The sequence below is a fragment of the Vicugna pacos genome, chromosome 4 (genome assembly GCF_048564905.1).
Source record: "Vicugna pacos chromosome 4, VicPac4, whole genome shotgun sequence".
In the NCBI taxonomy this organism is placed as follows: domain Eukaryota; kingdom Metazoa; phylum Chordata; class Mammalia; order Artiodactyla; family Camelidae; genus Vicugna; species Vicugna pacos.
The window spans coordinates 61,022,533-61,034,864 of NC_132990.1; the positions used below are offsets into that span (position 1 = coordinate 61,022,533).

Below are 12,332 nucleotides of genomic sequence, written 5' to 3' on the forward strand. Positions count from 1 at the left end.
CTTCATGGTGTGTTGTTTCTCCCCCAAACCTCAGTGGGCACTTAGTCTCCTTGATGACATTCACATTCTTTTTCTTTTTCTTTTTTTTTCCTGGAAGCCTTTTCCCCCACAGGTCAAACTTGTGTTCTTTCGAAAAATAAGTATTTCCTGGTGAACTGATCCTCGGGAGGAGTTCTTTCAGCGTATATGCAAAGTAAATCCACCCTGTTCTCCAAAAGTTCAGCCCACTGTTTCACCCAGATCACAGGTCCATTGTCCAGGCAGGCCCTCAAGTTCCGCCATTTTTATTGAACAGAGAGACGAAGAGGGAGGAAGCTTGGACCCCTGGTCGTTAGGAATTTGTGTCAAGAATAAGTAGGAAAGGTTTTGTGTGTGTGTGTGTGTGTGTGTGTGTGATATGAATCTGTGGGCCAAGCAGCAGGAAATGATTTAAAAAAAAAAAAAACCCTCAATGTCTTAATCAAATCCAACTTCAGGTGAGCGAGGACAGGGGAGCTGGCTCATTTAAACAAAGCACCTTCTAGCCCTAAGTGCCATTTTACTTGCTCAATCAAATGCATTAAATAACCCCATTTTTTCTTTTTTTCTTTTTAACTGTGGTAAAATGCACTTGACATACAGTTTACCATCTTAATCATTTTACAGTGTACAGTTTGGTGGTGTTAATTATCTTCATGCTATTGTACAGCTAATCCCCAGAATTTTTTCATCTTGTAAAACTGAAACTTTGCACCCAGTGAACAATAACTCCCATCTCCGCTATCCCGTCCCCCAGTCTTTTGACACGAGTTGAATAACTTGGCCGACAATTTTGGATATTTTGCATGGGAGAAAGGAGCACTTTCATTTTCAGCGGTGGACAGAAGTTTCAAAAAATTGTATTTCAGTAGCGTGTTTAAAGGAAAGCATGCTCAGGTGAGTGGACCCGATGGGGAAGGTAGGAGTCCGGCCCTGGTGAAAGCTCTGGGTGTAAAGGCACCGGCGTGCGAGCGTGTGGTTGTGCAGGCAAGGAAAGTGGTTGGGTCCTCACCGCGCTCAGCTCCTTACTTTCTGAGTCCTCCTGCAGAAGCCGGTTTGCTGAGCCCCGGCCACGTGAGAGGTTGAGCCCTTTGAGTCTGTTTGTTCACGTGTCATCCTTAGGACCTGAACGCCTATAAGAAGCAAGGGATGGCCCTGCTGACTCGAGTGGGCGAGTCAGTCAAGCACGTCACTGGCGGCTACAAGCTGAGGAGTCGGCCCCTCGAGTTCGCAGCCGTAGGCGAGTACTTAGACACGTTTGCACTCAAGCTGGGGACGATTGATCGAATAGCCCAGCGGATCATCAAGGAAGAAATAGGTGAGCTCTCTGCCGAGGTCTTGATCAGGCCCGGGGACCACGTTTGCAGGAATGGCGTTCATGTGCGCCAAGCAGAATCACGCTGCAGAAGCAGTGAAGTGGCAGAACCAGGCTACGTCCTACCTGTAAAACTGATAAGTAAATACCAGGAGTCGGGGAGGTTGTGTGACCGGAGTATAATTTCACACTCCACCCCAGGCCCTGCACCGCATCCTTGTGTTTGCTTTCCCTGTGGCCAACCACCGTGCTGAGCCTTTAGGCTTTTCCACTTTTATTTCTCTTAACTTTAGCTTTAAAAGTGGAGCTAATGACTCAACTTCCCTTCATTCATAAGAATGAAAATTTACCAAGCAAAAGATGGTTCAAAAGGACAGCATGGTGACCTGGGTTTGCCAAAGTTATGATCCTGACAAGCCTTCAGACTTGAAACTGACTCACCTGCCCCACCCCTGCTTCACTGCAAACCTACTCTTCCTGACCTGGGTGTCATGAGGCCTTTCTTTAACCTTCCTGGTTGTTGCCATCACTTCCTCCCCACCCCTCTCGTGGCCACTTGGTTTTCCATATTTTTTGTCTTCTCACATACATGGAGGTCAGGAAGACCTGAACGCTGTTAATGGTCATACTGGCATGTGATGTGATAGGAAAGGGTTCTCCAGTGCTTGCCATCCATTGGTTACTGAAAAATGGCAATGACATTATATTGTCGTGGCAAGAATCCTGGTGACAAATGGTGGGCCAGATTTTCTTTGTGGGGGGAATCAATCAACATTTTCTTCTTGTTTCCTGTGCTTTAATTCTCCTTTACCCACTGCTGATATCCTGGGGGGCCTGCAGGCTTTGGAGACAGCCTTAGGTACCATCCACACCTAAAGACTGTGTTGGGTAAATTCTGATGGAACCAATGTGTTAGGGTGACCCTTGAGTGAGAAAGTGAACCTGCCTATGTAAGACCACGTTTCTTGTATCAAGTGTTTACTAAAATTCCATTCTTTTTCCATTGTGATTGATTTTTTTCCTTTTTAAAAACTTTCCCCCTAAACCTGTATGAAACTCCACCTCCATTGCCTGTTAAAATACTGCTTCACTGAATGCATAGGTGAGTGGTTTTCTCTGAAGACATTTGGTGGATGTAGCTGCTACCATTTCCCCCCAGAATGTATTGTGGTTCCCATTATCCAGAGGCATGACATTCCCACTGTAGGGGAGGACGGATTGACGTCACCGTGTTAGCTGTAACAGCTGTAACGTCAGCTCTCAGAGATTAAAAGGCATTCTGTTGTAAGCAGTACTGTGTTTACATGAGAGCGTGCTCTGACCCGTGAACGGCCCAGGAAACACATCCTGATGGAGAGAGCTCTTGGCTGCAGCGGCTACTGAGCCAGTAAGACCAGGGAGTGCTGCCCAGCCAGGGCTTGACTGGTTTCTCTTCCCCTTCTAGAGTACCTCGTGGAGCTGAGAGAATATGGGCCGGTGTACTCCACGTGGAGCGCGTTGGAGGGGGAGCTGGCCGAACCCCTGGAGGGCGTGTCAGCTTGCATCGGCAACTGCTCTGCGGCCTTGGAAGAGCTGACGGATGACATGACAGAAGACTTTCTACCTGTGCTCAGGGAATATATTTTATACTCTGACTCCATGAAGGTAAGCTGGGCACATTCTGTTCCCTTTGGGGCAGAGGGGAAGCCCAGAAAGCCGAGGATCGTTACCAGGCCAGGTGGAAAAGATGGACCATGTGCAGTGAACAGTGAGGACGGCTTGTACTAGAAAGATGGTTGAAGACGTGTGTTCCAAGGATGCTGTGGAGTGAACAGTGCCTGAGAGGGAGGGGTACCAAAGTCACCCTCAGGCCCAGAACTCAAGTTAAACACCCTGCAGATTTCTGCAGAGGAGCCCCTATCTGGGATTTCACATCCTATACAAGGTAAAATGTAATTGCAGTAGCAATGGGCTAGGAGAGAACACGGTAGAGTCTGAAGCAAGGTCCTGGCAATGCCTTTTGAGTCCTGGTGTCACTGGGACCAGGCCAAGAGTTGGGAAAGCTTTATTTAAGGAAGTTATGGAAGGGTCCTATGCCTTATACCCAACACTGCCTCATTTATAGAAGGTGGTTGTCAAATATTTAATCGAAGTTGACAGCGTGGTACGTTTAGAACATTTACAGATGTTATGACTGCTGTAACATGTTACTTTTTTAAGGGACAGGTTTATCTACAGGTCAAAGGGTATGCTTATCTCAGAGGTCTTGATGAACCGCTAGTGAGGTGAGCTTTGGAAGAGTGGGTGGTAAGGCAGAGGCCAGTGTGAGTGGAGCCAGCTGAGCAAGGGAGCAGGTGGTGGGAGGGGAGGTCAAAGGGATAAGTAAAGGCCAGGACACATCCTAGCATCTTAAGGGCCATGGATGGTAAGGGTCTGGATTTTGTGGTTAGGAACAGAAGAGAAGCTGTTTGGTTTTATGCAGGGGAGTGGCAGGACACAGCTTTTACTTTACAGCTAGCACTGCAGTGAGAATGTGGGAGAGAGAGTGGAGGTCCAGAGACCCTTAGGAAACTGTTGCAGGGAGCCAAATGGCCAACGACTGAGGTGGTGGAGCTTGGCTACAGGCTACAGTGATGGAGAAGTAGACTGGGATATATTTTGTATGAAGGACCAATTAGACTGTAATAATGTGAGAAAAGAAATGGGAGCATTGAAGGTGACTCCTGGGTTTTGGGCCTCAGCAACTGTGTGGATAGCGATGCTGTTTATGGAGATGGGAAAGTTTGGGGTGACACAGATTGGGGAGGTGGGAATCAAGTTGTTTTGGTCATATTGAGTTAAAAAATGCCTGTTAGTCATTAAAGATGCCATGGCAGCTGGTGATGAGTTTAGTTCAGGGTGGGAATGGAAGTGTGGGAGTCATTTGTGTTTGGATGGCATGTAAATCTATGAGAGCGAGGGAGATGACACAGTGAATGCAATCCAGACCTGCATCCTGAGGCAATGGCAATATTTAGTGGTCCAGCACCTAATTCAGAGGAGGAACAAGTAGAAAAAAGCCCGGGAAGGAATGGTCAGTGTAGTTGGAGGGGGAAATAAAAGTAGAGAATTAACCTCAGTGAAGCCAGGAGAAATGTTTTTTAGAAAAAGTGTGATAAACAGTAGCCATCGGATTTAATAATATGAAAGTCAGTGCTAATTGTGATTAAAGGTGTGAGATGTGGCTACAGAAGTTTAGGTTTGAAGACAGTTTGTCCTTGAGTTGGAGATACTTTGAACACGTTCCAGGATGGCTCTTTTCAAATGCTGGTTATTTAATTGCCAAATGTTTTTTTTCAGCCTGCCCACCTTTTCCCTTCAGGGGCCACAAGTTAGAGCCAATGACTCATCCATGCTTTAGGTTGCCCGTTTCCGGTGCCTTTCAAAAACTAAAAAGATTTTTGTGAAGACTGAGTTGGGAGAGGAAAGTCCTCCTTCCTAAACAAAAGTCATTATAGATTGAGGGCCTCATTTCTTGAAAACATGAAGAATCAGGATGTAGAAATGTACACGATGATCTCAAGTGTTTTGAAAAAAATCAGAAAAATACAAAAATTAAAACACTGAGATTCCCAGTCATGGCCGACTGAATACATATTTAAAGTTCCTCTTTTTCGTGAAACCAAAATGACATGAGAACGATTCTTTTTCGAAGGCACAAGTTCACAAAGACAAAGAGCAACGGGAAGGGAAACAGTAGCACAATTAGGAACTAAAGAGCAAATCAAGAGGTGATGGGGACTCATGTGACTCAGAACAGCTTCCTCTGAAGATGACGGTGGTGGAGGGGGGAACTAAGAGGCCACCTGGTTCACTCCGTGGAATCCTTCAGGAAGTTCAAGAATTGGCAGCACCAAGTACCTCTGGGACTGGGGGAGAGAAGAGCTGCAGAGAAGGGTTAGTCGGGAGTCTGTTTAAGAAGCATTTAGAGCTTCCAGCTCTGTCCTCCTTTCTCACACAGGGGCCCCTGTCCCTTCTCCACTCGGGCAGAACTGAAGGTGTAAAAATAATAATTAAAAAAAAAATAGGAGTGTCTCTGGGCCAAGAGACACCAGGCACAGTGGAGGGTGGGGGCTAAAATTCCCAAAAGCAAAAGCAAAAGCAAAATGTGGGGGAGGGTGTAGCTCAGTGGTTGAGCTGTGCTTAACATGCATGAGGTCCTGGGTTCAATCCCTAGTACCTCCATTAAAACAACAACAACAAATCTAATTACCTCCCTTCAAAAAAAAAAAAGCAAAATGTTACTCAATGTTGAGACTCATAGTCATCTTCCTCTGCTTGGCTCTCAGCTTTATACTGTCCCTGCAGGGATTAGAAGAGCCTTTCAGGAGATCTCAGCAGGCTGGGAGAAGACACTGACCTTGGGAAGGGTGGGGGGTCCTCAGTGAAATGACCCAGCAGAGTCCCTACTGAGAACCGCCAACAAGCCCTCGATGTCAGAGAGCTTTCAGCCAGTCTTTTAGTGTTCCCCCTGGGGTGAGTGTGCAGATAAGGGTCACCAAATATTTAAGGCAAGTTCTAATATGAATATCAGATAAATATAAAGAGGATAGAAAATAGAGTGAAACATCATTGAGGGGAGAAGACAATTTCCGGGGGGGGGGGATCACTAATATCTTCAGAAAGAGAAGAGCTGTCACAGTCATAAAACAAGCATTTGAAAAAATCCAGAGAAACAAAGAGCTCATGGAAATGAAGGTCAGGATAGAAAAAAAAATCGATAGAAGAGTTAAAAGTTAAGGAAATCACATATAAAGGGAAACAAAAAGATAGATGGAGGAGTGGAGAGAAAAAAATATAAAGATGAGAGGCCCAGACCATAATATCCAACTTCTGAAAAGCAGGAAAGGAAGAGAAAACAGAGAAATGGGGGGGGGGCATCAAAGGAGTCATTCAAGAGAAAACACTGGAGGGAAAGACAAGACGTGTTACTGGTTGTGCCTGAAAGACGAGATCACGGGTGATTTTTTTTGCCCCCTTCTCCATATCTTTCTTTATTTTCTTAATTTTCTGTAACGAATATCTTTTAAGACCAGGGGGAAATGTGTGGTTTTAATATGACCAACATGTGACTCAGAGGTGATCTGTCTTCCATAGAATGAATGTGTAAAAAGGAGCATTTTGAAAGGGGCAACCTAAGTTCAGTCCTTTAATCAGAAATTATGTCCCCAGGACCAAGCGCAGGCTCACTTTCCTGCCTGTAGGAGAATGCTGTCCTAGATGGGTTTCCAGAGACCGGCCACAGAACTATGCTGGGTGTTAAAAAATTTTTTTTTAATTCAAGTATTTTAATTTTTTAAAATTAAAGTATCTTGTAAAAATTAAAGCACATTTGACATGCAATATTATATTAGTCTCACGTGTACAACATAGTGATTCCACATTTGTATACATTGTGAAATGATCCCCAAAATAAGTTTAGTTACCCTCCATCACCATTGCCAAGTTAACATGGTGTTAGTGACCGTAGTCCCCATGCTGTACGTTTCAGCCCCTGACTTACTTTACACCTGGAGCTTTGCACCTCTCGATCCCCATCACCCATTCCATAGCCTTCCTCATCATTCCCTTTCCCTCTGGCCACCCCTGAGCTGTTCTCTGAAGCTGTGAGTCTAGGTTTTGTTTTGTTTTGGGTGTTTGATTCTTATTCTCATTTGAGCTACTTTATTACTGAACACTCATTATTCTACACGGATTTCCCTTGGGTCTTTTGGACTGTCAGCCCTTGGTGTACCAGAATACGAACTATTCTGTACTGTAATTCTCTACGCGTGGCCGAGCTGTTCCTGCTGCTCTGACATACTTTCCCAACCCTGCGTCCTAATGTCCCTCTTACAAAAAGATGTGGTGCTTAAAATCCTTCCGGACCTGAGGAGGCTTTTTGATCGCTGCTGACCAGTTGCACGGGGGCTGTTTTTGGACTGCCTTCTCCTCCTCCTCCACGTTTGTGAGCCCACAGCCTCACTAGGGGAAGAGGTGGGCATGAGCGCTGGGGGTGGAGACTTTCCTGTTTCCTGGGTGTTGGACTTTCCTGTTGATACTGACCATTGTGACACTTTCTTGGAAAAAAACCCAGTGCAGATATTGAGAGCCAAACCATGGACTGTATCTGTGATCTGACTTCCAAACGCTTTTGTTTAATGGCTGTTATTAGTTTGTAATGTAGACACTTTGGATGACAGGTATTTTGTTTCTATTGTTCAACTTTTTTTATTATGGAAAAATGCAAACACCCAAAAGCAGAGTGAGAGTGTAAGAGTCCCCTTCCTGCCCATCAGCCAGCTCCAGCAGTCGCCCACTCACGGTCCATCTCGTTCCAGCTCTCCTCCCACCCGCTCCCAACCCCCAGCCCCTGGGTTATTTTAAAGCAAATCCCAGGCATCACATCATCTCACACAAAAATATTTAGTACATATCTCCAAAATACCGAGCATTCTTTTAAAAAAGAAAAAGGACCTCATTATTATCAACATCTAAACTGATTTTTTTCCTAATATTTCCCCAGATATCCAGTTAGTGTTCTGTTTCCCCACTTGTCTCGGACACTATTTTTATATTTCTCTTCCAAATTGGGATATAAATAAAATCCATACGTTGCTTAATATTTTAAAACCCCTCCCCCTCTATTTATTTTTCCTTGAAGTTTATTTGTGAAAGAAACAAGTCATTTTTCCTCTGCATTTGAAAAGAAGAGTAGCGAAGTTCCAGATTACTAAGACCATTTTGAAATTGTGATGAAATGTTCTACATGAAAAAATGGTGTTTTGAGAGAAATGTATTCCACGTATTTAATGAAAAGTCAGTCACCTTCTCATTGAGGCCCTGCCTGGCGACCCTGTGGATAATTCCACCATCTCCCAAGCCCTCAGTGCTTTACAGCCTCCTTTCCTCTTTTATTTTTCCTCCTGGACACCCAGCACCGCCTTATTGGATCTGTATGGGTGCATTTCACTCGTGTGCTGCCGGCCTCCCCTCTAGAACACAAGCTCCATGAAGGCGGGGTTTGTGAGTTCTCTCTCTGCTGTATCCCCAGCACCTGGGTAAAGGAGTGAGGAACTGTGAAGGCAGGGCAGCAACCGGGGGAGGGTGGCTGTGTGGACGGATGAGGGGCAGAGGGACGCAGAGTGGAACGGAAATCTCTGCTTGTACATCCCCTTTTTGATTTCTGGTGTCTGTCAGAACCAGAGACCATGTGAATTTCTGTGAGAAGCTCAGACAGCGAGCCTCATTTGCATGTCACGCCCCGCGGTAGAGGGGCTTCTCTGCAGCTGCTGCCTCAGCACGTTGGCCTGTACACCCCGCTGCAGGCTCCGGCCCCCTCAGCTGCAGGCCAGTTTGGCCAGCTTTATCGGCAGAGCCTGTGCTGGCTGGGGCGGGAGGCCGGTTCCTGCAAACCATTACCCACGGTGTGCTCGGGTGCTCCCAGCAAGGGTGGTCGTCTTCAACAGTTTATCTTGGTTCGAAACAGCTCTCCCCACCTTTCTTGCGGTTGGACTGCAGTCAGGCTGGGAAACAAGGTGCTGTCCTCGAATGCAGTGACCGAAACCTGAGTGAGTCACCCTGTGCTCGTAGCCAGCAGTGTGGCCTCAGCCAGGTCCCTCCACGGTGCCTGTAGAGTGGGGACAGCACCCTGTCACTCCTGCAGGGTTGTTATGAGCTCTTGTTGTTGCGAGTTTTCCCTGCTGTCCAGCGAGGCAGGGATTTTAGCACAAACCCTGCAGTCAGGCTACAAGGGAAGGCAGCGTTCTGGGCGCTCTGGCTGAGGCTGGGGTTGCAGGGGCGGAGGGGACTCAGGCCGTACCTCTCCTCTGGGCCTGGCAAGGCCCGAGCCTGGTCGGGGAGGGTGTGTGGCTGAATCTTGGGGCCCCCTCACCTGCTTTGGGGGTAGGGAGAGGAGGTGCATTTCGGCTGATTTAGCTGAGTGGCGATGACAGGGCTTGTCGCCCTGTCCCTCCCTGCCTGGGGCCTGGGCAACCCCAACAGGGAGACTTGGAGCAGAACGAGGGACAGGAGGCGCCACGCTGTGCTGACTGTGTTCCAGGGCATTGTTTTAAGAGCATTTCTAGCTTTGGTTGTGAGGTTCTTGCCACATTAACAGGGTGTGTCACCGGAACAACTCATCCTTGTTCCTAGAACCGCGTTTGTAGCCTGGACACGTGTGCTTTCCCGGTAAGATGTGAGGCGTCCTGTGACAGGAGTGCTCGGCGGTGATAAGGATTCCAGCCGGTCCCGCCATCTGTTGTCCCACTGGCCCCTGGGGAACCACGTTTGCGTCCCCACGGATGGCATCGTGTGCCTATTTCTCGTGGGCAGAGGTTATGATTTTTACTACTGCTGATACCAGACCAGTAGATTTAGAATGCTTTCTGGGCTCTGTGAAATCCAGAGAGGACCCCTGATGTTTCATTCTTTTGTTTTCACTTTTTAGATGTGTCCTGTCAGATACGGCAGCCACTTGCCGTAGCTGGCTATTTCAGTTTAAATTCACATTAGTTAAATTTAAGTAAAAATTTAAATCCAGTTCCTCAGTCACACCAGCCACATTTCAGAAGCTCAGTTGGCACGTGGGGCTGGTGGCCCCTGTACTAGATGGAATGTTTCCGTCATGGCAGAAAGTTCTAGTGAGCAGCACCTAAGCGTTCCTGCTCAGAGGTTGATGAGCGTGGGGAGGGAACTTCAGAGCACCCAGGAGAAAGCTAAGTGGCAAACGATAAGAAACTAAGCCTATTGCAAATTTTATTTCATGTTCTGCTCGTGGTAAAACGCTTCTCCAAGTAAATACTTAGGGGACACTTGAGATTCCCTGTGTTGACACCTTCCGTTAGATGGTTCTCAATGATTCAGTCACTCATCACCGTTTAGCACATTGTAGAGACGCAAGTTACCTACTGCTTAGCCAGGGAGTGGCTTGTTCCCACACCGACTCTCTGCTTTGCTGGGAGGGCCCTATGGGGAAAGTGTGAGATGAGAAACTCTCAGAGCAGTTTGTATCTTGTGAGTTAGTGGAAAAGAAAGTTCTTGTCACACACTCTTGGTTTGCCATTTGTGATTCTACTAAAAGAAACAAAAAGAAACCCTTGGATGAAATAGGCGCTTTTTAAGAGTGTCGACCGCAGGCTTTTCTGTTCTCCCTGGTGAGGTCTCAGTGGCAGGGCCAGGAGTAGGTGAGGCAAGGGAGGCGGGCGCCCAGGGCACAGATTTAGGGAAAGTCAGGCTCAGGTGCCAACCTTGTATTTGCATAGACCCAAGAGTGAGTGTCCCCTTAAATTTTGCATCCTGAGCTCCTGGCTTGCCTCACCCTGGTCCCACCCAGGTGGGCTCTCTGAGCCCATTGACCGCTCACTCTCACAGGCTGGCTGTGTGGTTCCAGGGATTCTGGCCTTGTAGACGGCTCTTTGAGCACATGCAGCCTCGTACCACGTCTGCACCTCTCCCCTAGCCAAAACCCCTCATGTACAAGCTGAATCTCTTTGCTCTTTGTATACCTGGCTCAAAGTGGAGCACAAATAACTGGGCAGTGGATCAGTGAGCAAATCAGCCCTTCAGGGATCAAGTCGATGAATGAAAGAGACAAGAACTCCTGACTTAGACTTTTCTATTAACAGTCCTTCATTGTCACCTGCCAAGCTCCACATCTCAGCACAGCCGAGCTCCCTGTGCCCAAGGGGACACCGGGCATCCTCTCACCAGCGTGCCTGTGGGAGGGCACTGTTCCCCCCCACCTGCCCCAGGATTCCGTCACCCTCAGCGTCTGGCCCGGCTGAGTTACCGCCCTAGAAACCTCAGTCTCTGAGGATGGCTCTCCCTCTCTCCCCGCTCCACCCCTGCTTCCTCCAGAGCCTGTGTCTTCGCACCTCGGCCAGACTGTCCTAGGAGCACTCGGCTGGGTCTGGCATCATGCTTTCGGGAGGAACAGGGTAAGGAGGCAACGGCTGTGTTCATGCTTCCCCTTTCTCCCTCCCACAGAGCGTGCTGAAGAAGCGGGACCAAGTGCAAGCAGAGTACGAAGCCAAACTGGAAGCCGTGGCCGTGAGGAAGGAAGAACGGCCCAAGGTCAGGGGAGCCGCCTGCAGAGGGCGGGCTGCGCCGGGCGGGCGGAGGGTGGTGCCAACCTGCTGCTGCCCAGTGAATCTGTGACCGTGACTGAGGGGGTCAGAGCCAGCTGGGCGGGGCTGATGCCGGTCTCCTCTTTTTGCTCCCTTTTATGCCGTTATAATGTGTACTTGGGGGTGAGTTTCCTGCTGTTTCCTGGGGTGTTTTTGGTTTTTGTTTGTTTTTTAAGATTTCCAGCCCTGCCGTTCATCCTCAGTTCCTGTCTCTCTAAGTTGGGACTGGGGAGGAAAGGGAAGAGCAGTCTAGTCAGTGTTCTCGAAGGGTGCTGTGTGACTGTTACCAGCCCGTGATGAGAAAGGCCTAGGTGCTGAGGGAGCACTTTCACAGCAATGTGATACTCGTTGAGCATGCAAGATGAGAGTCGTCAAGCTAGCATGGGAGTTGTGTGGCGCAAGCTGGGTCCTGGCTATGCGTAGGGGGACTCCAGCATGGTTGGACTGGGCAAACAAGCCAACAAAAAGTGGCCCTTTGCCAGGAAGTTCGAGAAGCCCTGGTCTAGCTGGTTCCTTCCTGATGCTCTCCAGCTCCAGCTCTGGGTCTGGACAGAGGATCACAGCTGTAAAAATGTGGCTGTCTTATTCATCACTCTCATACGTTGCCCTTCCCTCCCCCAAGCCAGGATTAAAAACTGAAGTATTAATAGCCAACAAGCAAGTGCTTACAAAGTGCTAAGCTCTTTATGTTACCTCAGTTATTCCAAATAATCGTGTGGTTTAGGTGCCATGATTATTCCCATTTGTGAGATGAGGACACAGAGCCCAAGACCGCACAGCCAGCAAGTGGCGGGGCCGGAATTGCATCCTGCAGCCGGACGTCAGAGCCCTGCCGGCCACCACTCTGTTACTCTGCTTCTTTTTGATTGTGGTTG

General features: G+C 48.0%; 2 protein-coding genes across 2 annotated transcripts in view; both read left to right on the top strand.

Annotated features, from left to right (window-relative positions):
- SLC31A2 (solute carrier family 31 member 2) overlaps positions 1-12,332 on the top strand; it is a 445,176-nt gene that overhangs the window by 225,911 nt on the left and 206,933 nt on the right. The gene's annotated exons all lie outside the window — the stretch shown is intronic.
- The window catches only part of SNX30 (sorting nexin family member 30), a 91,537-nt gene that overhangs the window by 60,220 nt on the left and 18,985 nt on the right, over positions 1-12,332 (top strand). The window contains exons 5-7 of the mRNA XM_015248331.3: positions 1,141-1,336; positions 2,778-2,977; positions 11,318-11,404. Of these exons, the coding sequence (XP_015103817.2) occupies positions 1,141-1,336; positions 2,778-2,977; positions 11,318-11,404 (483 nt within the window). The remainder of the gene's footprint in view (positions 1-1,140; positions 1,337-2,777; positions 2,978-11,317; positions 11,405-12,332) is intronic.